The sequence below is a fragment of the Carya illinoinensis genome, chromosome 1 (assembly GCF_018687715.1).
Source record: "Carya illinoinensis cultivar Pawnee chromosome 1, C.illinoinensisPawnee_v1, whole genome shotgun sequence".
Lineage (NCBI taxonomy): Eukaryota > Viridiplantae > Streptophyta > Magnoliopsida > Fagales > Juglandaceae > Carya > Carya illinoinensis.
This window is the reverse complement of record NC_056752.1, coordinates 8,009,832-8,035,541: the sequence shown is the minus strand read 5'-3', so window position 1 is coordinate 8,035,541 and position 25,710 is coordinate 8,009,832. Positions and strand designations below refer to the sequence as shown.

The following is a 25,710-nucleotide window of genomic DNA, read 5'->3' as shown; positions in this document are numbered from 1 at the left end:
AAATATTCATGGAACTCAGGGTGTCAATGAATTAATCTTGCAAGACAAAACGTACATTAATGTACAAATTGGTAGGATTGTTACATTCCAAATATAGATATAGATATATATATATATATATAACAAAATTTAAGGATCTGCAACAATGTACAATTGAAAAGCTCATGCATATTTACTTGAAAATCCACACTACTAAACTCCAACGGGTATGGTTGAAGGGAGGGTGTTCAAAGAAGCTGCAAAAGCCTTTATATCTTAGCTTTGGACCTCCAAATTTTCACTATCTTTTGGCAAAGAAGATAAGGTCAAACCGTCATCAACAGAAAATAAGCTGCAAACAGCAAAACCACTAAACTCAGAATCAGTCTCGTTCTAAGAAACGCTTGGAGATGCCACTTCATGTTCTTCGTTCTTCAAGTACTCATCTTTGAGTTGATCTCCTACATCAGTCAGGAATGGATGATCCATTAGCATCTCAGCCATGAATCTGTATGTGGGTTTAGGGCTGAGCAGAAATCCGAAAATCCGACTCCGACTTCGACTCCGCTCCGACTCCGACAAGTCGGAGTCGGAGTCGGAGTTTTTTTCCCCCTGGAAGTCGGAGTCGGAGGTAGAGGTGTCCCGACTCCGATCCGATCCGACTCCGACTCCGACTTACAATCCGACTCCGACTCCGACTCCGATATTGTGTATATTTTATAAAAATATTTGTTATCAATATATTAACATCTAATAAATAATAATCTATAAACATTATAATGAATAATATAAGTTAATATAGTTATTATAAGTTAATTTACATTACTAATTTACTATAAGTTAGTAAGTTACTATAAGTTAATATAGTTACTATATAAGTTACCATACCTTATATAGTTAATTTACATTACTAATGTACTATAAGTTACTATATAAGTTACTATACCTTATATAGTTAATTTACATTACTAATTTACTATAAGTTACTATATAAGTTACTTACTATAGCTTATTTTATATTTTACATTACTAGTTTACTATAAGTCAATATATAATATATAGTTATATATATACTATATATATTAAGGGCTTGTATAGTATATAGTTACTATACTATGTATAGTAATTAACTATACTTATATAATATATATAGTTATACTTATATAATATAATATATATAGTTATATATTAACTTACTAATTAACTATACTTATATAATATAATATATATAGTTATATATTAACTTAGTAATTAACTATACTTATATAATATATTGGAGGAGTACTTATATACTATAATATATATAGTTATATATTAACTTACTAATTAACTATATTTATATAATATATTGGAGGAGTACTTATATAATATAATATATATAGTTATATATTAACTTACTAATTAACTATATTTATATAATATATATAGTTATACTTATATACTATAATATATATAGTTATACTTATATACTATAATATATATAGTTATATATTAACTTACTAATTTACTATAAGTTACTATATAAGTTACTATAGCTAATTTAATATAAGTTAATATAGACTATATAGTTACTATATAAGTTACTATAGCTTGTTTTATATTTTACAATTTACATTACTAGTTTACTATAAGTTATATAATATATAGTTATATTATATATAATTATATTAAGGGCTTATATAATATATAGTATATATAGTAACTTATATAGTATATATAATATATATAGTTATACTTATATACTATAATATATATAGTTATATATTAACTTACTAATTAACTATACTTATATAATATATATATAGTTATACTTATATACTATATAGTTATATTATATATAATAGTATAGTTAATTATTAAAACAAAATTAATATTTGATTTAGAGTTAAAAAAAAAAAAAAGGCTGAAAGTACCAAAACAGAGCCCAAACGGTGTCGTTGGACTCTGTTTTGGGCACAAAAACAGAGTTAATAATTAATTGTAGTAAAACAGCGCCGTTTTGGTGGTAAACGGCGCCGTTTACTTCAATCTTCAGTTAATATATTTCCATCTCCATTCCCTCGGCCCCCCCTCCCCCTCCTTCCCCGACATTGATTAGTGATTAGGGTTTCAAAACTCAGTCACTCTCTCTCTAGTCTCTGCGCCGTTTACTTCAATCTTCAGTCAAGATATTTCCATCCCCATTCCCTCGGCCCCCCCCCCTCCTTCCCCGACACTGATCTGGTTCGTAGGGTTTCAAACTCAGTCACTCTCTCTCTAGTCTCTGGCCATTCGGCACTCGGCAGACTGCAGTGCGGCACTCAGCCCCCAAGAAACGGCGCAGCCGCGCAGCCCCAGCCTCCGACGGCTTCTCCGGTATCTCCTATCTCTCTCTCTCTCTCTCACGGAAATCATGGATATGGCCCATATGGGTTTGAAATCGTAGTCGGTGCCTTCTCTTCGTTCGAATCGTTCTCCGGCGCCAGTCGATTTGTTTGTTGGTAACTTGGTAACTGGTTGTTGATTTGTTTTTTGTTTTGTTAAGCTCTGTTTTAACTTTTCAGGTGCCCCCGTCGGCCGTCGCCCCGAGTCCCCACGCCGTCGCAGATCTGGTTCATCGCAGTGATCGCACGGTGCTCACGGGCCCATGCCCTCCCACGGTCTCACCGACTCCGTCCCGACTCCACTCCGACAAGTCAGAGCCGGAGCCGGAGCGGAGCATATCTTCTTTGGAGCCGGAGTCGGAGGTCGGACTCGGCCTCCGACAAAGTCGGAGTCGGAGTCGGATGACCCAGATACCGACTCCGACCCTGTCGGTGCTCAGCCCTATGTGGGTTTCCCCACGAGACACGACTTCAAGAAACTCTTTGCTTCATCTGAAACACCACTTGGAATTTTGGGAACTTCATGCTCATTGCCAATCAACTGTAAAAGCTTCTCTGCATTCAATTCTTTATCCCTATTCCAAGGAGATTTTCCAGTAAGCATCTCGCACACAAGACACCCAAGAGCCCAAATATCACTGGGAGGCTCCTATACATTCTTAATCACTGCTTCAGGTGCCATATAGAGAGGCATGCCTCTCAAGTAAACGTCCAAGTCCATCCTCCTTTTCTTTTTCTTTGCCGATCTCTTTGCCAATCCAAAATCCCCAATCTTTACCACAAAATTACCACCGAGGCTAATGGTAGGTACGAGTAAAACATTGTCAGGCTTTAAATCGCAGTGAACGAAACCATAGTCATGAATGTGACTCAGCCCTTTGAGGATTGACCAGGTATAGCTTTTTACATCAGTTTCGGGCAATCGACGAACATCGGATTTCTTGATTGAATATGCTAGTGTTCTTCCAGAGGCATACTCCAATAAAAGATTGTAAACCATCTCTCCATTTTCTTGGGTCGTAATCTCTTCCCCGAAATAGTCAATCACATAAGGGCAGCCTTTGACATTGTCGAGAACCTCTTTCTCCTTCTAGAGCGAACCAGAAACAGACAACCCTGTAGATTTCACCGCCATGGTTGAAGGGAAACAAACGAACATTGATTTGGGTTTCTTCAAAGTAGCAAGAAACACGGACCAAAAACCTCCTTTGCAGATCAATGGCCCTCTCACCCAACTTTCTCCATCACCAAACGTACTCCCCATTTCCTTTTTCTCTGGAGTTAATAATTTATCTTGATCTCAGTATTCCCCAAGACTCTAGGAAATAATGAAAACAATGCAGAGCTAGGGAAGTTGAAATTAGCAGAAGATTACCTACCTTTAGGGATTCGTGCTTGCACTTTCTGCTCGTTTCTCGTCGGCGTTGCTAAAAAACAATATAGAAATCCTGGTTTGATCGGTCTCAATATCAACTTATTAGTGTTAATCTAATTGTAGTAGGAATCAAACACTAGGCGTAATGTAGTTTTAGGGTTTGGAAGAAGCTTTAATTATTTGGTTTCAACGGTCGTCTGTCTCTTGTTTTGAAGTAGCCCAAGCTACAACATTTTATAGTTTATGCATGCCATCTTTTATTATGTCAACATTAGTATTTGAGCAAATTTAAAATTAAGAAGAAAAATATTAAAATGAATATCTACAAGAGGAGAAACTTTATCCTTGATTTATCATTCCAATCATTTTTGTAAATGTTCGAAGTAAAACCGTTAGCTAATATGCTTTTGGACTATATAAAAATCGATCACACCGACCGTCATCAACGCAAATCAGCCGCATGAGTCTGAAATGGCCGAAATTGGCAAAGAACCAGTCGTCCGGCGACAAAAATGTAAGAAAATTGACGTCGGCTAACTAGCCAATTATATATATTATACGTATTAAAACAACACCGTTTCACTCCGGCGCCATTTTAGTTATAATGTTTATAAAATGAATTATCTGAAACGGTGCACTATTTAGACGTTTGGCTTAATAATCCCTCCCCCAACCCTCCCTCTTCTTTTTCTTCCCTCCTCTTCTTTCTTCAAAATCTCTCTCCTCTCTCACATGTAGCCCTACAGCACCACACCCCTCTACACCCCTCCTCCTTCACAGCACCACCGATGGGAAACCGAAAAACCAATCGAAATCACTTCGACATCGAGGCTAACGGTTTGCTCTCCTTAATTGGCTAGTTCGGCTGGTTATAAACATCTGAAAAATACGCCAGTGCGGCGTCGATTTTGGACCGAAAATGCAGTTGATTGGTTTTCAGCCCTAATATGCATTGATAAATAGAATTATAAAAAAATATTAATTTGGTCTTCAACTGATAAATAATATTTCATTGTTAAATAAAAATATGAACAATGAAATTTTCACTAAAGAGTCTAGGATTTATAAATGTAAGAGATGAGAGAAAAAAAAATTATAATTGACAGAAAAAGAGTTAGATATAACAAATATATTTATCAACATAATAATGTCGTCATAAAAGTTTAAAAAGTGTTGAATTTTTCTTTTAAATTGAGATTATTTGTGATATATTTTCATTACAAAAAGTAACTTTTAGCGATAGATTCCTACTCAAGTAAATAAATTAATATAATTCTAAAACAATTTACTTTTTGCACCTAAATTGAGGAGGCGCAAAAAAGAAAAAATAAAAAATGATAGCAAAAAGTCTTTATTCTTACAATTCTTCTACATGTAGGGAACTTGGCACAGGGATTGCGCACAAACAAGTTTCCAATTTCACGTCAACTATAACTAAAGAAATAAAAAAATAAAGTAAAATGGAAAACGACCATTTGGCCAACATGAACAGAACTGGGAAGTTTGAAATGCGCAAAACACGACTAGAGACGAACTGCAAACCATTTCCTCGCCATTCACATTTGTCTCCCTCATTCACGTTCGTCTAAAAAATTGCAACCCATTTCCTTGCAACCCAGATTTTTTGGATAGAACCTCTACCTCCGCCTTCATCTGCGTCGACATCATCTCTGAGTTGCTGTCAAGTATCAAATCGTAAAATATGGATTCGCTATTCTCCTACGTACTTGAATTGCAATACCACCACTATCCTGCAATCAAACTTAAGATTTATAGCATAACCCTTTGTAGTGAGCTGAACAGAAGTTTTTATAAATTTACATGATAACATTTTGAGTTAAATATTAAAAATAGTCTTTCTTATTGGGTATATATATTGGTCTCTAAATTCTGAAGTTGAATAATTTTCACTCCATATATATTCATTATTGATAAAATCAAATTCTCCATCCATCTCCTATCAATAAATCATTATATCTCGTCAACACTAATAACTATTTTGGGTCTTGACATATCATTTTGATAAGCATTCAGATGCTTGATTAATTTTTTATCCAAACGATAAACATCTAAAACTGGTATGAATAATGAAGGCTTGATCCAGCCAACTACGTGATTGATATCTTATGTGAACCCTACTAACTATGTGCATTCTCAAATGAATTTGGGATGTTCAAAGCTAATGCTTATATAATTTTATTAGTTGCATTCAATTATGCATTTGATATTTATTTGAGATTTACTTTCATGATAAGGGACAATGGCCATGAGCTTACTAGATTCTCCTTACATAGTTTTGTTAGACAAGATTAAATCTTGTGTATCAAGATCTATGATCTAAAAGGTTCCCACTTTATGTTTCTTGTTTTACTTAAAAAATAAAATGTTTCCTATTCTTCCTGGTACTATTTTTTCTTTTGATTTTTTTTCTAGTTGGTTTAAGATGATTTTTAATATTATAAAATGATAACTATTTTCTAAAGAGATGGAGAAAGGGAAGGAGCACGCATCTCCTATAATATCTACTACTGCAAATCCATCAACAAATCCATCAATCCATGTATTCATCAATTAAAGTTAAAATTCATTTTTTGTTCATTATCATGATTAGTTTTGTTCCTTAGGTGATACCAAGACCATTCTATCCATATTTCTTAACACTTCCTACAGAAAAGCCATCAACCAATATAGCAACCCATGTATTTTGAATATTAGATCAAGTTCATTTAACTAGAACACATAATGTCTATATTTATATTACTACATCTTTGTTTCATAATCATTATTGGTTTCTATGTTAAGTTATACCAATACCATTTTATCAGGATTTCTCAAACTATATGCATGGTTACCATCCATCAATGCCACATGCATGGTTACCACCCTTTATTCCTCGTCCTGATGCCAACACATCTACATGGACTTAGGTGATAAGTTCATTCCTTAAGTAGTTTACTTATTTTTTACCATGTTTCTAATCAATTTAAAACATAGATTTATTTTGTGGGTGTAAACTGCAAAAAAATTTAATGCTCCCATTTCACTCATCAGTTAACCCTTTTATTGGTTTACACTTCGTAAGTTCTTGTAATGTAGAAGAAGTTCAAAGTCCCACACCTGACTCTAGGGAAGTTGAAAGTTCATCTACGCCCACTGTTCCTAATACTGTTGAACCAAAGATGAGGATGAGTCTGGGACACAGAATACAGTGCATACTAAGGTGGATGATAGCATTAGGAGCTCAAGTTGGGGATGATGTTTAAATCTGAAGAAGAATTACATTCTTATTATAAGAAATATGGGAAACAATGCAGTTTTGGGGTAAGTATGCAAAGTAGTAAGAGGTATAAGGATCATAATCTTAGATATGTCATACTTGGTTGTGCCTATGGATGGAAGGCAAGGAGCCGGGCGTCAAATGTTGCGAGGTCATATCCGACATAAAAAAACAGAATGTAAGGTAAAGATAAATGTTACATTTGTTGATGAGATGTTGAAAGTGTTGAGTGTACACAATGAGCACAAACATGGCCAAAATTCACAGAAATCAAGATTCTTTTGTTGCAATAGAAAAGTGAGTGAGTCTATAAAAAGAGTCTTAGATACAAATGATTAGGTGGGAATTCGATGGAATAAGAGTTTTACCTCTCTTGTGCAAATAGCGGGTGGGTATGAAAACTTGCAATTCTTAAAGAAAAATTATCATAATTACATTGACAAGGCAAGTCACATTTGAGTTGGGAAAGGTGGTGTTGGAGCCCTCCGTGAGTGTTTTGCTATGATGCAATACAAGCATAATGGATTTTTTGCCCTAATGGATTTGGATGATGATGGCAGTTTGAGGAATGTTTTTTGGGCAGATGCACGGAGTAAGACAACCTACAAATATTTTGACACAAATAGGTATGGAATACGCTTTGCACCGTTTGTGGGTGGTAACCATCATAACCAATCAATCATTTTGGAGGCAAAATTGATTTCTAGTGAGAATACATAAATGTTTATATGGTTGTTTAAGACTTGATTGAATTGTATAGATGGTAATGCCCTATAGGCTATTATCACATATCAAGATAGAGCAATAAAAAATGCCATTTATGCTATTTTTCCAAATAGCCGATATAGATTTTGCTTGTGACACATATTCAAAAAAATACCTGATAAGTTGGGTTCCCACAGTGCATACAAAATTGGGTTAAAAAATTATTTGCTCAAGCGTGTGTATAACTCACAAACCATTGAAGAGTTTGAAAAATGTTGGGATGTGTTAATTATGATATACAACTTGCAGGAGAATGCCTGGTTGTAATCATTAAACACAAAGCGTACCTATTGGACACTGGTATTCCTTAAAGATTTTTTTTTTTGAGCTGGAATAAGTACAACCCAATGAAACGAGTGCATGAATGCTTTCTTCAACAGGTATGTTCATGCTAGGACAAATATAAAAAAGTTTGTCGATCAGTTCGATAATACATTAATGAAGAAGATTGGAAATGAAAATGGGGCAGACTTCCAGTCATTCAACTTCACAATCCCAGTCGTATTTGTCTCTCCATTTAAGGAGATATTTCAGGAGTTGTATACAAACTCTAAATTTAGATAAATTCAACAAGAAGTAATGGGATACTTAGGGATTTTGGTTTATGATTTTGAGATCTCTTGAGTATATTTTCTTTTTTTGTATTGTGATTGTAAACAATATGTGAGTGAGTGATTGCAATCTGTGAATTGTGAGTAAGTGATTGTAAAAAAGATAAGTATTTATTGTTATATAGGATTTAACAATTTCTACAAATGAAAGAAGTTTTTTTGTGGTTCTATAAATCAACCTGCGTCCAATGACACATTCTCATAGTACACAACAACATTCTAAATATTTTCAAAATACATAACATTCAAAATAGTTCCATAATAAACAACAACATTCAAAATAGTTCCATAATATACAGCATTCCAAATATTTCTGTGATACACAACATTCCAAATAGTTATATAATACACATCGTTCCAAATAGTCCCTAACATACAATGTACAAAGTTCCCATTAAGCAAGACTTCATTTTGATTGTATGAAGTACATAGTTATTACTATGGTAATAACCCAATAGACACGAAATACTGTGCATTCACGCCGGATGTCTGCTTGTTGTCTTCCAATTTCAACTTCTTTGTTGTGGACTTCCAACTCACTCTTTATAATTTCTTTCCTTATTTTTTTAGGCTCTTCCTCCTTTCAATGCAGGTTAGCTTCTATCTTTATCGGTTCTTTTTCTCTGTCTTCACTACTATCTACCCATTTAAAATAGCTATAGTGTGGTAATCCCTAATTATGCATGAAGGAGTATGTTAAGATATAAAAATTTTGTATAAACTCATGAAACATCAATATCAAGATAGAGAATATGTTATATCAAAGTATTGTACTTTGGACACTCAAAGAATGATCGTCCTAGATTTCTTGGCGTATTTGATATTCTAAGTAATACTTTCTCACCGCGCATGCATGTTGGGTCTTCTCTCCTCAAACAATTAACAAGTGAAGATGAAAAAACTAAAGATGTCATTCTAAACCTGTCACAATGAATTACAAGTAAAAGATCAGCCACATCAGCTCTAGGATCAACAAGTAAAACTAAGTTTGTGAGGAGAGCATTTAGAAATGATGAAACCAGGGTTAATATCCTTCCCGAATCCACTAAAGGAAATCCAAACTACATAATTATATTTAGAGGGTCTAGTATATGTACCACAGAGTTATGATCATAGAAAGAATGAAAAAGACTTAGGGAATCCTCATTGGCTTGGCCAAATGAGATGCTTGGCCAAATTTTACATAATTTGACTAAAAAATCCTTCACATTGGATTAGACAAATCTAAAATAATTTAGACTTTTGCTACAGTGGTTGGCTAAAAATGGAAGATCACTATTCATTCATCAAATATTAAAATATTAATATCTCATTCCAAACAAATAAATTAAATTAATTAGAATATAATTAACATTTAACATTTAGAATATAATTATTATTAACATTTAATAATATTTTTTAATATTAATTGAATATAATATAATTATTATTAACATTTAACAATACTTTTTTTAATATTAATTTAATTAGAATATAATTACTATTAACATTTAATTATAATTTTTTGTAATATTAATTTAATTAGAATATAATTATTATTAACATTTAATTGGTAGAATTACAAAATATGATAAAATAAATTAAATAAAAAAATGATTAATTTAATAATATTTTATTATTATATAGAGAATGAATGGCTAATCCAATATGGAGATTGAATTTAGATGGAATAGGCAAATGAAAAAAAGTGTTGATATTGGTCAAATTTGAAGATGAATTTGGCCAAACTAATGCCAATGCTCTTACAATTGGCTCAAAATTAGGGCTAGTTAAGTTAATAGTGAGGTTTCTCATCAACAATTAGATGTTTATTAGAAAACAAGGGTAAAAATACTAAAAATAGCATGAATTGTAAATTTGATGTTTATAAACCATAGTATTGTAAATTTTCAGAAATTTTTTGAATACTTTTCACAAAGTCTGAAGCTTGAAAATAAATGTTTTCCTTCTCCACTTAGGCTGGTTTTGGAGGTCCCTTGAAGAAATGGTAAAGAAAGAATGATATAGTTTGAATTTCTATGGACCTTTCGCTTTTATGCACCACGTGTAGATGTTATTCTACACCCAGCTTTTATGAAATGTATGCAAATCAGAAAGTACAGATTACTTATCAACCACCACTTCATGGACAACACTAATACAGTAATAATCCTTGCAGTCGCCTATAAAATTCTTGCCTCTTCCCACTTCAATCAACTAGCAAATTGCCTCTTTCCATTGATATAAGCATATTAAAACTAAAAATAAAAAATAAAACAAGGCCACATAAAGGTAGCCTTGCCACATATTCGACTAAGAGATGGTCATATTGAGAGCAATCTGTTTCCTTTAAATACATTCAGGCCTTCTCTATTTATGCCACAAATATGAGTACACATATCACCATCAAATGCATAGTTGCCAACCTCAAAATCCTATGGAAGACTACAACTAGTACAACACAAATCTTCTCAGATTTACTAGGAACAATACAAAATTGTGAATAATACTTAATGACTACATAGCAACCACGCATAAAAGAATAATTGTATGCGGCAGAAAGCATCATCAGATTTTGCAACTTACCAAGCTCATTTATCTTTGCCAGCACTAATCAAATACAGGTGCAACAGAAACACCACTCTCTAGCTGTTGACCTTTTACCATTATAATTATGTATCCACCTATGTTATGAGATGAGATAATGAGATTTGTTTGCCAACTCTTGTTTTCAGAAGTAACACTTTCTTTAGGTTCACTTCTTTAATATCCATAATTCTTATTTCTTTGTTGTTAAACGTTAGTTTGCAATAAAAAATTATAAGCATTACAGATATTGGTTTCCAAGTCACAGGTGCCATTATTGGGAACAAGCTACAAGTCAAGTATTTGTTTTTGTGTGTGTTAAATTAAACTGTTGAATAGTGTATTGAATTGAAGGAGGCATGGACGTTCTACCTTGTTACAGAAGCTCACAAGTAGAAGAATGAGTCCTTCATTTGGAGAATAAAGAATCGTTACTAGAAGAGCATCAGTCAGCGCAACATAAATATAGGTGATACAGTTTCTAAAAAATCAATACATGGAATTAGTGTTCCATGATGTAAACAGTGAAAGATCCATTACAACACAGTTCCAAATTGCCTCCCTAACTGATAAAATGTTGCAATTTAAGCTGAAATCATGAATTTTTTCAAAGCACGTGATTTGCTCATACTTTGTTCCAAACAACGAGTAGGCACATTTGAAGCCAAAACTATGACAGGAATCGAAAAAGTTGCTCATACTTTGTTTAATGAAAGATTGCTGGTTCTACCATTCAATTGAACAGAAATAGGCGAACAAGGCAACTCATAATTTAGGAAAAATTTCTCATAATCCAGACCCAATGTGAATTAACTTTAACCCCTTTGATCAAGAACAAAACGGAATCAACTTGAGAGAGAGAGAGAGAGAGGGTACCTTCGCCAAATCGATGAAAATGGGAGTTTGTGGCCATTAAATGTTTCCGCAATATTTAGAAACCCATCTCAAGTAGCGACACGAAGGAGGGAGGGAGATGGCTCTTGGTTAGAGTTTCTGGGTTCATAAACCCATCTCGAGTTTTGGCTATAGAGGTTAGGTTTCAGAGATCGAGGACAATGAGAATGGAGGAAGGAGATACAAAGGTTAGGTTTCAGAAACACATATCGGGTCTGGGGAAGCTTTTGGAGATGGAGGAGGGAGATGGGGGAGAGTGAGATGGATTTGAATGGAAGAGGGAAGTCGAAGAGATCATTTGTACGAAATGCATCGTATCATTTTCCACGTAGACGTTCGTGCGCAATCCCTACACCAAGTCCCCTGCATCCATTATCCCCTGCATCTAGGGGTGGCAATATGTCACACGACCCGTTAACCAAACACGAACACAACACGATAATAGCGGATTAGGGTTTAGCCTTAATGGGTTCGGGTCAAAATAGGTTGACCCGTTAAGACACGATTGCTTAACGGGTTGATAACGGGTTAACCTGTTATGACACGTTAAGAAAGTTAAAGTTACAATTATACCCTTATATCTAAAAATAAAATTGTTAAAATTTCAATTACGATATTTTTATTATTTGGATTGTAGTTTTGGACTTATAATTAGTTTTATAATTTTTATAAATATTGTAATTTTAACATTTATATAAAATTATGCTAAATTTAATCAGGTTAAAAAGGTTAATTTTAGGCCTATTCAACCCATTTATATAAATAGTTTAAAATGAGTTATATTGTGTCGTATTAACCTATTTCGTAATATTTTCTTAATTTATTTGTTTACTTATAAAAAAAACATATTTCGTAATATTTATTAATGGGTCAAAACGGGTTGACATGACACGACCCGTTATGTTAATGGGTCGTGTTAGGGTTTGAGATTTTGACACAATAAGCTTAACGGGTCGGGTTAAGGTTGACCTATATGAACCGTTAACACGATTTGACACGACACAAACACGACCCGTTAACACGATTTGACACCCCTACCTGCATCCAGCAAAGGATTAAATAATCCAATTAGTATCTAGTGTAAATTAGGTTCTTTGCCCTCTATAAAAAATAATTAAAAAAAATTTGACACATAAGTCTTCTTTTGAAAAACAAAAAAAGGACTCCGAATTATATGCAGTAAAAACAAAAAAAAAAAAAAGTTGGTTTGGTTTACCACCCCAAATGGGTTATTTTAGCCACCACCACTGTGTACGGTGGTGCTGGTTTGGTTCGACTACTTTTTGGGTAGTTCTATTTTTTTCTCTCAAGTATATTATTAAAATAATACAATTGCGGCAAGATGAAAACGGGGGACTTGTAGCCCTCCTCAATTATTATTCTTTTAAAATATTATTTTTATATATAAATTTAATATATATATTATAATAAAAAAAAAAGTTTTGGCCCCATCACAATTAAAAGGTCATATTCATGAATTGCTAAAAAAATACAACACGTTTAACCTATAACCTATTTTTTTAATATTGCAACAAAAAATGGTCTAGCTTATAGCATGCAAAAGTCTTTCTTATTTGCGTTTCTTCTCATTTGTTTTTAGAAATCAACTCGACTCATCTAATTTAATTAGTAATTTTTTTTTTTAATTTTAAAACAAAATTCAATAAATAATTCAACATTTTTAAATTTTAAAATAAAAATTATATTATAATAATATTTTAATTTAATAATATTTTTATTCAACTCAGGAGCGGCAAATTGTAAAGGATATTCTGATTCGGTCCCTATCCAATGCCCACGAACTTATTTAAAAAATTATGGAATCTATTTTGGGTAATAGCTCATTGGAGGGCTTCAACACCTTATCCATACCGTTGATACTCCATTTTTAAAAGGAAGTTTACTACACATAAACAAAAAAGAATACCTTATAACCGGTTGGGCTAATAACCCACAAATAACACCACCCAATAGTTGATTGCTACATAGGCTTCACAACTTATTTTCTGTGTGACTGCACATTAGCCGATTCAAAATTCATCCCCTCACAATGAACCCCACCAAATCCTTCACTCTCTCTCGCAACTGACGTAACCCTTCTCCCCCCTCTTGCAATCGACGGTAGACCCTTGCACCAGCTTTGTTCGGCCCTTATGTAACTTGGTCCGACCACCAAAAGAGAGGAAGTGACAAGTTCTTTATGAGTTTTGAGTCAGAAATAGGTGGCAATCGATGGAGGCGTAGCTGGGTTTGACGGCGTCGGATCCCTAGAGAGTGACTTGTGCTGGAGTAGACAACGGTGAGAAAATGGAGGCAAGTTGAGCTGAGCATTGTAGATTTGAGAAAATGGCGGTGATATGCTTCCCTTAAACAATAGAGAAAATGTAGTCAGAGGTGTTATTGTAGATCTGAGCTTTTTTTTTTTTTTTTTTGTATGAAAAAAATGAGATTTGTGTGTTACGACGGTGTTGGGTGCTATCGGTGGTGGTGTTAGGAGGTGCTCGGTAGTCTCATGGTGTAATGATTTTTATTTTTATTTTTATTTTTGTGGCAAGGGGTGGTGGAGCACGGTGGGACTTCGGGTGTGGGTTAACAGAGGTTCTTTCTATATATGTGTGTGTTTGTAGTGGCTAGACCTGTTCATCCGGATTCCGACCCGGGAATCCGGGTAGACCCAAACCGAAACCCGGATTTCAAATCCGGGCCGGAACCCGGACCAAATTAACCCGGGTCATAAACGGGCAGGAACCCGGATAGATTCGGGTTTTCAAAACCCGGATTCCGGGTTCCGGATTGAACCCGGGTCTCTTTCTCTCTCTCTCTCTTTTTTTTTTTTTTTTTTTTAACCCATATAAAAGCCTAAATTTATATCTAATATTTTCACATGTAGCTCTGATTTTTTTTATAAAAAAATAAAAATAAATTTAATTATACACTTTAAAGGTTGAAAAATATCATCTACTGTATCAAAATTCCACTTAATTTACCTCCAATAAAAATGCATGTAAAACCAAAAAAAATTCCAATATTCATCTATGTAAGTATGCATGCATTACAATACAATCCACTACATATTATATTATTTGTTATTTATACATTACATTACAAAATACTAAATTACAATATATGAATTACAAAATCAATGATTTAATTTCCCCACATATGGCTCCGAGGCACTGCATGATGATGTAGAATAGAGCTCTTGTGAGAGAGAGTTTCCTTGCCAAGAGGAGTCCAAAGGTCACAGCAGGATTGATGTGTCCACCTGTTGCAAAACGAGCACAAATATTTGGTTACTAAACATCTTCTTTGAAAACATTTAGTTCCATGGCCTTTCTCCAAGAAAAAGTCCATAGCAGCTTGAAGAAAGTCAGACTCACATTACACATAGCAGGAAAAACCCATTAAAAGGAGAGTTGGGAAAGCTAACATGAGATACCAGCCGTGCAGTAGACAAGGGCAAAGAACATTTCTCATGTAACAAAATAAAAAATAGCTTGTCACATGACTTTTATTGAATAAAGTCAGCTAGTTATAGCTTTTTGGTGTGCAATGGAACTTCTTACAATAACTATTGGATATTGTGTCTAAAGCATTTCTTTAAAAAAAAAAATGATCATAGCCCAAATGAAGAGATCAAGTCTACATGATATTGACCATCTGATGCTGAAATTCATTTGATAGGAAAATTCTTCCGAGTAATTAAACCATCATGGCCATGGCGACACAACTTTTTCAGATGAAGCAAGGGATACATGGTAATTTACACCAATTTTGTGTTAAAAGTACTCAATCAAGCCTCGACAGGTAGCTAGGATATTTGAATTCATTTATGATAGGAATCCTTATTAACAGCCAATCTAAAAACTGCCGAAAAAGCTTTAAATGGTGCAGTATCACCACACCAAACATCAAACCACATCTTTTGGGGAGTAAGCTAAAGAGATGCAATCACTTATTCTGCAGGGCAAAAAGGTCAACGTTCCAACATTCCTTGTTCTTGCAACCCAAAAGTTTTGTAATTATAAAGCTCAATATGCGTAGATAGAAAGCAATCATTTGAATAATTTGAAGATAAGGAAACTTTTAAGCAACTATATGATAAAATTTGTAGGTTTGGATGGATTTATATGGTCTCCAAGTACCAGGATCTGGTGGCAAGACTTGCTCCCACGTTTAAAAACAAAGAGAACAGATCTAGTAAAAGACTTTTTTCACAACCCAAAAAATAGCATATCTAACAAAATAGAGAGAGAGACGGTGAAAAAACAGCAGATCTAGAAAAATAAACCCACATCAGATCGGTTCAAAGGAATTGATCATAATACACTTAGTTGTTGGTTCCTAAGTCAGCCACACATTTTCTTCTGAAGATCCACATTAAAGTTCAATGCATCTCGCTACTTTGAACTAAAACAAAGATTCTTACATTCAAACATTCTCATCAAAATAGACCCAAATCAACAAAGTAATAAAAGAGCCCTCAAAGATCTAAAGAATGATGCAACACAAGCCGTAACAGAGAACCAAAACTACACAAACCCAAATCGGAATAAAACGGACCCAAATCGCAGAGAACAAACCTTGGGGGTCACGAGGTTGATGGCAATGGCTAGGGTTTCGGCGCTCAAAACACACACACACACACAGAGAAAATCAAAGGAAAAGTTAGGGTTGGCATATTCACCGTGCAACCAAAGGACCTCATCGTTGCGAGAGACAAGAATGATTGCGAGATACCTTCGAGCCTCGAAAGAAATTGCTTCTTCCCATTTCTGCTCTCCTCCTCTCCACCAAGTAACCATCGAGATCATGGAGATGTGAAAAACCCCTGAGACAGAGCGGCGGCTAGGGTTTCATGGGTTAGGTTTCACGTGAGAGAGAGAGAGAGAGAGAGAGAGAGAGAGAGAGAGAGAGAGAGAGAGAGAGGGTCAGAACTCGGGGATTCAAGACGGAAATGTACCTCTATTTTCGTTTTATACAAACCCAGTTACACCGGGTTACTAATACGGAACCCGGGTTTCATACCCGGGTCCGGACCGGATAAATCCGGTTTGTCTAATCCGGATTTCGGCCCTGATCAAATCCGGGCCGAAACCCATAACCGGAACCCCGGTTATCTGGGTTCCGGTCCGGGCCGGACTAAATCCAGCCCGGATGAACAGTCCTAGTAGTGGCTTCCAAATTCGCATTTTTCTTATTGTTTAATTCTTTTATGCTGCATTCGATTTGTCTTCAAACCGATTCACAAGCCTTCTAAAAATGCATTTTTTTTTTGTTTTATTTTCTTGTTTCTGAAGTTTAGTTTTATTTGCATTTTGTTTAGATACAGATTCCTTGACTTTGAGTATAGATATTATTGTTTATCATTATCAATAATATTTTATTATGGGCCATGACTTTGATTAGGAGGAGGGATAGGGAGAGATTGGTGCAAAAGATTGTCATATATTTAAAATTCAAGGGAATATGTTGCCTTGGCTGAACCAACGTGCATGGAGGGTATGTTTGGATTCTCGAAATGGTTTCAAACGATAGACTAAGGTCCCGTGTGGGTGTGGAGTTGATCTCATTTCATTTAATTTTAATATTTAAATGTCATTAAAATATAAAAATTTTTTAATTTTTGATTTTTTATATATTATTATAACTTTTTCAAACTTAAAAAAATATAAAAAATAATTTAACTTTTTTACATTTCAAAATAAAAATTATATTCTAATAATATTTTTCTTTATAAAATTTTTATTCAACTATTTTTTCGTGATTTTCTAAAATTTTATAAAATACTTTAATTCAAACTATTTTACTATTATTTAATAATTTATAAATTATTTTATTATTATTCATAAATATATAATCTTATCCCAATATTCAAAACGGTGGTATTTGGCATTATAATAAATTAATTGATGCTGGAGTTGGGTTTGATTGCTTTTAAAGTTTCAAGAATATTAAATATCATATAAAAAATTAAAACAAATAAATTAAAACCCCCCTCCCCCACAAACCATCAAAAAAAATTATTTTACTATTTTACTACTATTTTAGTAATTTATAAATTATTTTACTATTATTTATAAATATATAATCTCATCTCAATATTAAAAAACGGTGGTATTTGCCATTATAATTAATTAATTGATGCTGGAGTTGGGTTTGATTGCTTTTAAAGTTTCAAGAATATTAAATATCATATGACAAATTAAAACAAATAAATTAAAATCGCCCCTCCCCCACAAACCACCAAAAAACTAAAAAATAAAAAGTGGGAAAAAGATATATTATTTTATAAAATAAATAGAATAATAAGATTTTCAAAAATAGAAAAAATGGAAAGAAAAAATCACCATAAAATAATGACTTATGCGTTGCTGTCACACACACACACCCACACTTTCTCTTCCCCGTGAGTCCCCATCTCCTATAAATAGCGGATAACGATATCCGGTGCCCGAAGTGGTTCAAATTAGTTCCAGAAGGAGAAAGAGAGATCGTGATTGTTTCTTTTTCTGTGTGCGCGTTTGCGTGCGTGAGAGAGAGAGTGGGAGAAAATGTCGAGTCCGTCGTCTGGGGAAATGGTGTTTGTGGAGCACACTAAGGGTGTGAATGGCCTCCCAAAGGTCATTCTCCGCGAGGTTCGTGGCTGTTCTGCTGAGGTACCGTTCATTCACCCCCCCGCCCTCTCTCTCGGACTGTTTCTTTCCTTTGTTGCATTAATGCGTTGGTATTGTATTGTGTGCTTCCGTTAATAATTTCATTTTTCTTGCATTTCGGTTTCTGTTTATTTTGTGTTATCTTTGGTGATTCACGCAGTACAATACATCAAGATTTCCTGCCAGCATTGAATCTATCTATGTATTTATGTTGGATTGATTTCTTTTTCTTCCTCTATTTTGGTACTAAAATTGGTTTGGCAAATTTCTCTGTCATTGTGGCCATTTGCAAAATGTTTTCATTCTATGTGGGTAACGGATGTGTTTTATGCCCCATTTTTGCGACATCGTTGGCAACAAGGCTCCTTTGTGTGTGTTTATATTATATTTTTGCGGTGTTATGCGTCCAATCTGCCTATCTTGAACAGATGCGAGAGACTGCCGATTCTTTGGATAACTTGGCAAACTTTGGAGATGAGGAGAAAATTTATGGAGATATTATCTTGATCTCGAGTTAATAAAAATCTTGCAATACAATCAAAGATTTCCTGAAAGTTTCACATTCTAATCTCTTTTGTTCAAGAAAACGTGTGGAAAAGTTGTTATAAATTCTTAAAACTTTTTTGCTTGATTGTGAAAGAAACCAGTACCATTTGAAAACAATAGGCAATAAGCAACTGTAACAACTGTTATCTAGCCCAGTTCAATGACCATAACAAACGAACCAAACTTATAATTTTGGATTGCATCACTGCCTTGATAAAGATTCAAGTTGGGCTTCTTCATTAGTTTTGATTATTAACGAGTATTTACTTGGAAATAATGAAAACTTCAAGTTTATTGCATTAAAAAATCTTATGTATTTGAGTTTGCCTGACTTTGTGTTACTTTTTCTTGCTTGGCTTTACCTTCTCCTGATCTTCTCTCAGAGGTCCATGATCTTAAAAAATTGTAGGTGGGTACATTTTATTTTTATATAACAGGAGTTGATTTTACTGATGTAGCTTGTTTGTGTGTACTCTTTGTATTGAGGTGTTTTTTCGGTTAAGCTTGTACTTGTAAATGTAGACTTATGAGGAGGCTTATTTTCTTAGATCAAAAAGGGTTTAGCACCTTAAGAATTTCCTAAAACTGTATGTGCTGATGTTATCAGTTCTGTAGCTCTTTTCATTCCTTCACTTGCATACTTTCCAGAGCTCATTGCTGGTGTGTTTCCTTTAATGCAACCTGAGCTCAATGTATGGGCACCTTATGGTTTCATGTGTAGATATGTGGATTTATACGTGTATATGCTTGTATAAACCTAGTTGTTAAAACGAGTGCAACTCAAGTAGAGTGTGGCTACTAGAAGGAAAAACAAGGTATTTTCTTGATTATATTTTTATAGTTGAACTTTTCTGATTGTTTCCTTTTATAATGCTGACAAAGTGATAGATGCTGCTTATTTAGACTTAGCTGTGCTATTTATGAGTTAATCATTTTTGTAATAGGTATATTTGTATGGGGCTCAAGTTACCTCTTGGAAGAATGAGCATGGGGAAGAATTGCTTTTTCTTAGTAGTAAGGTATGGCAATGCGTTATATTTGTAAAAAGCTGTTTCTCTACTGATCGTCAATGACATCAAATTCTCAATTTAATTTGGTCTTTTATGCATACTAATAGGATTAGCTTGTTTCATCCCTCCTCTATTACTAGTGAAAGGAAGCCTATGTTGATACATGATGAAAGTATGCATTTTTTCCATCTGATAAATTAGTAGTGCATGGACTTAACTATATAGGTGGGATATCACCCAATTCTAGACTAGGCCTGACAACTATTTTAAGAATGTGATGAAAAATGGTTGGAAGCTCTCGGGAAAGACTTGATGATTTTTTTTTTAGCCTTTAAAGGCATGATATTGTGGATGATGCTTATGGTAGAGTGGGTGAAATTTTTTCTTCTGGATTAGCCTTTAGATATTGCTCTTGGTAGGGGTTACTAATTTTTGAAAATTGTGGTCATCTATTGTTGAGATATTGCTCAAAATTTTTTTATTCCACTTGGCTAGTTTGTAACATGTTAGCCAACTTGTAACTTGAAGCTTTGGACCCACGTTGAGGTCCATGTTGTTGGGAGAGAAGGTGTAACAACCCAAGAAATGTTGAAGCCACATTTGAGCCTGTAATCCATAAGGGACTAGTCAAGATTATAGTTGGAGCTCCTTGAAATCATTACAAAGAGCTTTTTCCTCTCAAGCAATGTGGGATCCTATTGACCACCTTCCTATATTGAATCAATCTGAACCATTCCATTATAGGTGGCATAACTCAAGTCCCACACTTCTAGAGGGGTTTGACTCTAATACCATTTGTAACAACTTAAGGAAGGCCCAACTCACATACTATACTCTAAAAGGATTAGTTAATGATACAATTGGAATCCTATGGAATTATAATAAAGGACTAGAACTTCTTCCTCACAACAATGTGGGATCCCATTCGCCACCTTCCTATTCTCAATTTGGGGTATTACAGAAAGAGATAGGGAGGGGGAGCTGGGTCACTTGCGGAGGAGAGACAACCCTAAGGAAGGGGCAAGTAGAGGAGGAAAGTAATGCTCATGCATAGAGTACAGGATCTCTTTCCATTTTTATCGAAAAAATTCATTTATGAAAAAAATTTAAATCAAATGTAAATCTCCTTAAATTCTTATGCCTAAATTTCTGAACTGCAATTAGTGTAGAAAAGTTCTTCATATGTCTGGTTTTTTTATCATTCATTCTTTCTACCATTTTTTGTTTTTACCCTTTTGAATATTTGTGTGTTGCAGGCTACTTTTAAGCCTCCAAAGGCTATACGTGGAGGTATTCCAATTTGTTTTCCTCAAGTATGTGGCTCTCCTCCAGTTCTTTTCTCCCCTTATTATTTTTTTCCTTAAAAGCTAACCAAAAAAATCTTCTGCATATGGAGTTTGGAGTTCAGGGTTCTCTTGAACAACATGGGTTTGCTAGGAATAGGCATTGGATGGTAGATCCTGATCCTCCGCCTTTTCTGACATGTAGCCCCAACAAGGCTTTCATTGATTTGATCCTTAAGCACTCTGAAGAAGATGCAAAGATCTGGCCACACAGGTGCATGACTCAATCTTGATTGCATGTTTAATTTTTCTAAAGGTATCATGTAATTGCTTACAAGGCATTGGAGCAAGTTACTTCCACTCCATGCTTACCCTGCCTTTCTCTGTTTTTCGTTTATTGATGGGTGGGTCGAGGGGACAATTTATTGAGGTTGAGCATTAGTTTCACATTTTTAGTTTGTGTAAACAATCATTCAGTTTATTCCAAGAAATGTTCTTCTGCCATATGGGAGTGGTATTAGGACTCCTAAAATATGTTACCAGATCTTTTGACTGAAGTAAATCTTGAACTAATAGATAATGTTATCGCTATCATTTACAGATACGAGTTTCGCCTAAGGGTAACTTTGGGACCTGGAGGAGATTTGATGATGACTTCTCGTATTCGCAATACAAATACTGATGGAAAGCCATTTATGTTCACATTTTCCTACCACACATATTTTGCCATTACCGATATCAGGTTCCATTTTGATGCTTGTTTTTAATATTACTTTTGAGTTATTCCCCTTCACCCCCCTACTGCATCATTCGTATTGCCCTCTCACATTTAGTTTCGCTAAGGAGTCCAACATTGATGTCATTGGATATGTTTGAACCATTTGACATGTTTGCTATCTATCTCAAACTTAGGGGATGTTTGGGGGAATGAGATGAGATGAGAATTTTGTGAATAGTAGTGAAATAGTTTGTAAAAAAAAATAGTTTGAGTTAAGATGCTTTATTGGGTTTTGGTAAATGAGAGAAAAAAATTGAATAAAAATATTATAAAGTTAAAATATTGTTAGAATATAATTTTTTAATATATATTTTTTTAATTTTAAAAAGTTGTATTATTTTTTATGTTTTGTTTGGAAGTTTGGGAAAGTTGTAACAATTAGGTAATGATTAGATGAAAAAGTTAAATATTTGAATTTGAAAAGTGTTTGTGTTTGAGTGATGTTTGGGAAGAAAATTATGAGAAATTTAGAAATGAGATGAGATGAGATAACTTTCCAAAACAAGCCCTTAGTCTTCTTTTCCTCTAGCCAATGAATTGGAATCAAACCATTTAATCAATTGATTGATCTGGGACTTGTTAAGAACACACAATGGCTATGAATTTTTAGTGCCTTGTATTTGATATTTGTGAGGGAGGCATGTAGTTGAATACAAATAGAGATATCTTGTTGAACCTTCTTTTGGTGAGGAGCAATGTGTCACACATGAGAGGCCGGCTCTACCCTCTTACTCAAAACAGTACTTTCTTCCATCCATCATAAGCAATGGCGTATTGCTGAACTACTGTGAAATAGACAAGCCTCATCCATCTTGGTTCAGCTTCTATTTCTTATGAAGACTCCAAATTTCGGAAGAACACAACTCCTTTTCCATCATTCATACTAGTTGTGTTGACTATGAAACTCCATCCATTTTATCATTTTAATATTCTCTATAAATTTTCTAAATTGCCCGCTCTTTTAGTCTCTTCATTTTGAGCCCTGGAAAAAGAGATCAATTAATGTTTGGAGATGAAACAAACACCAAAAAGGCAATACCATTGTCTGATGAATTAGTTTCTGTTGTTTAACCGTTTGCAGAATTTATTCTTGACATTTATGGTAATGTTAGCGTATCATAGATGACACTTTCAGAGGCAAGTTTTGTTGACTAATTTTGTGTGACCTTAGATGAGCAGTTAACTACACTTGTGATTGATGCACTAAGAATTCAGGAGAATGTAAATTTTGTATTATTTTCTAATTAGCTCTCATGTTCTTCTGTTTAGTGAAGTGCGTGTGGAAGGACTAGAGACCCTCGATTATTTGGATTACCTGAAGAATAAAGAGAGATTTACAGAACAAGGGGATGCAATAACGTTCGAAGCAGAAGTTAGTACTTGTTTGAATAGGAATGCTTGGTATTTTTGCTGTAATCTTGTTCAAATATATATTAGTTGCTATAATTGCTCTTGTTGTAAAAGGTGGACAAAGCATATCTCAGTACACCCACAAAAATTGCCATTATTGACCATGAAAGGAAGAGAACGTATGAATTGCGGAAAGATGGACTTCCAGATGCTGGTGAGTTGGGTCTCATCCACATGCTTAGGCTATGAATTTTCCATTCTATGTTAGCAAATTTAATTAGTTTTTTCAATAATAGATAGCCAGTTGATAAGATGATATTAGGATTAGGGGAATGGTAGTGCAAGAAAATGGACTAGCTTTCACTTCAAAATTTTTGTGTACCTCAAGATACGGGTCCTCAAATTTTGAGCTGGATCAAAATGGAGTACACTATGTGAATGCAGTTGTTATAAATGACTTTAGGACTGCCACATAATCAGATTCGATGGGTAAGTTAGATGGCTTGCTTGCTATTAATCAGTCTTTTTGCACGGAAAAAATTGTGCAAAAAAGTGGGTAGTTGCCTATCAATCTTGATGGGGAAACTACCTTATTATAATAAATGTAATAATTCATCGTCAATCACGACCTCCACTGTTCCTATCATTATCATTTTTATTTCTTTTTATTGCGAGTATGATGATAACATTATCTATTCTTATTATTATTTGATGGTTGAGTTCATCCATCATAAGTCTTCAGCATTATTTCTTTTTAAACACAATTGACTCTGGCATTTTTAGCATTATTATTTTCCTCTGCAGTGGTTTGGAATCCATGGGATAAGAAGGCAAAGGCAACTCCTGACTTTGGGGATAATGAATACAAGCAAATGCTATGTGTTGAGGCTGCTTGTGTGGAGAAACCCATTACATTGAAACCTGGTGAAGAATGGAGAGGAAGGCAGGAACTATCTGCTGTTCCTTCCAGTTACTGTAGCGGACAACTTGACCCACAAAAGGCTCTTCAAAGCAGTTAAAGATCAACCCCATCCAAATGCATATATTGTACAGGTACTTCGCCATTTGGAACAAAATTGATTAAAAATTTGAGTTGTATTGGCCTCTTGGGTTGAGTTTCAAGATCTTTTAGGGTATGGCTAGCACAACATTTCGGGACAACTTTGCATGAAACTTAGCTTATTTGGATTTTTAAGAATTTTTGTGCGTGAAATTCTTGCAGTTAGATCAAGTACTAACCCAAACTAAATCACTCTTCACGCTCTTTTGCAGTTTAGATTTGGTGCTCCCAGTGAGTTTTTGCCAGCATTTTTACTTTTTGGGTTGGAGTACAGATTCATTATTAGTAGATCTCTCTATAATGTCCTTGAAGCTCTTTATTGTTGAGGAAGAAGGAAGAGAAGGCAGTTCAGAAAAGGAATTTGTATTATTACTAGGATTTCTGTCACAAGAAAATCAAAGGAGAGGAAAGAAATGAATGTCGTTTTTGTTTTGTTCCCCTCAAACTTCCCTTTTCCTTCAGAGAACATTATATTCTTTATTTGCAACTGTTGTTTCGTTTGTTTACTTAAGACCACAAATGAATGATTATTCCCAATTGTGTTTTATATTTTTTTTTTATCTATTGAAATATTCTTCAGTATTTGGAACATTTGTACAGGAAATTCATTTGTAAAAGATATATTTCTTGAAATATTTTTTTTTAAACATAATTAATAGCCCAAACAACTTGTTTATTGAATTAATCGAAATTGAATCGCGTTTGGGTTCTATAAACTGCACTGTTCATTTACAGCATTAAAGCTGACAAAAAATTAAAAGAAAAGAGAAAAACTCTACACCTTATATACATGTGGAATGGTGAAGATGATATCACCACAGAAAATCCGTTCTAAAGAAAAATCAGAGAAGGGGGGGAAGGTACATGGAAAACCCAATAAAAAGATGGAAAACGGAGATTTTCAGATTTCTTACATCCTTCAATGATTAAAACCCAAATCAAATGCAGACCGAATTTTAAAGAGAGAGAGAGAGAGAGAGAGAGCATTTTTAACAAGCTGAAGAAGCTAAATGCTTATGCTTATTGCTCAGAGAGCATTCTAGTTTTCCTTCTGTGAAAACTTCCATATTATCTTTATCACTTTCTCCGTCGACTGGCAGGTCAGAATTACAACTCTCTCTCTCTCTCTCTCTCTCTCTCTCTCTCTCTACAATCTGTACTATTCCAATTCTCTTTGGAGTTTGAACTTTAATTTCAG

General features: G+C 34.3%; 2 protein-coding genes and 1 long non-coding RNA gene across 6 annotated transcripts; 1 reads left to right on the top strand and 2 right to left on the bottom strand.

Annotated features, from left to right (window-relative positions):
* Window positions 1-2,784: 2,784 nt before the first annotated feature.
* On the bottom strand, window positions 2,785-3,606 carry LOC122302467 (mitogen-activated protein kinase kinase kinase 20-like). Its single transcript, XM_043113786.1, has 3 exons — window positions 3,574-3,606; window positions 3,085-3,432; window positions 2,785-2,991 (listed from the first exon to the last, which is right to left on the bottom strand). The coding sequence occupies exons 1-3, from the start codon at window positions 3,604-3,606 to the stop codon at window positions 2,785-2,787; spliced, it is 588 nt and encodes a 195-aa protein (XP_042969720.1).
* An 11,255-nt stretch (window positions 3,607-14,861) lies between these two features.
* Window positions 14,862-16,740, bottom strand: LOC122301696. Its single transcript, XR_006240216.1, has 2 exons — window positions 16,517-16,740; window positions 14,862-15,094 (listed from the first exon to the last, which is right to left on the bottom strand). It is a non-coding gene; the product is annotated as an uncharacterized LOC122301696 (long non-coding RNA).
* Window positions 16,741-18,256: 1,516 nt separating this feature from the next.
* Window positions 18,257-25,076, top strand: LOC122309037 (putative glucose-6-phosphate 1-epimerase). Of its 4 annotated transcripts, none has more exons than XM_043122405.1 (9): window positions 18,257-18,488; window positions 19,976-20,050; window positions 21,298-21,354; window positions 21,450-21,598; window positions 21,926-22,066; window positions 23,372-23,474; window positions 23,567-23,666; window positions 24,236-24,505; window positions 24,725-25,076. In XM_043122405.1, the coding sequence occupies exons 1-8, from the start codon at window positions 18,384-18,386 to the stop codon at window positions 24,469-24,471; spliced, it is 966 nt and encodes a 321-aa protein (XP_042978339.1). In that variant the 5' UTR covers window positions 18,257-18,383; the 3' UTR covers window positions 24,472-24,505; window positions 24,725-25,076. The 4 variants fall into 4 exon arrangements, with proteins under 4 accessions (XP_042978339.1, XP_042978331.1, XP_042978324.1 ...); XM_043122397.1 differs by having other exon boundaries at window positions 21,438-21,598; window positions 24,730-25,076; XM_043122390.1 differs by having other exon boundaries at window positions 18,261-18,488; window positions 21,438-21,598.
* The last annotated feature ends 634 nt before the right edge of the window (window positions 25,077-25,710 follow it).

Excerpts from the sequence above, each read along its gene's own strand:
- LOC122302467 (XM_043113786.1), bottom strand. The coding sequence starts at position 3,606 with ATGGGGAGTACGTTTGGTGATGGAGAAAGTTGG. Across the intron at positions 3,433-3,573 it reads TTGGTGATGGAGAAAGTTGG|AAGGAGAAAGAGGTTCTCGA; the intron begins GTGAGAGGGCCA and ends GGTTCGCTCTAG. Across the intron at positions 2,992-3,084 it reads TTGGATTGGCAAAGAGATCG|GAGCCTCCCAGTGATATTTG; the intron begins GCAAAGAAAAAG and ends AAGAATGTATAG.
- LOC122309037 (XM_043122397.1), top strand. The coding sequence starts at position 18,384 with ATGTCGAGTCCGTCGTCTGGGGAAATGGTGTTTGTGGAGCACACTAAG. Across the intron at positions 21,599-21,925 it reads GCAAAGATCTGGCCACACAG|ATACGAGTTTCGCCTAAGGG; the intron begins GTGCATGACTCA and ends TATCATTTACAG. Across the intron at positions 23,475-23,566 it reads CAATAACGTTCGAAGCAGAA|GTGGACAAAGCATATCTCAG; the intron begins GTTAGTACTTGT and ends TTGTTGTAAAAG.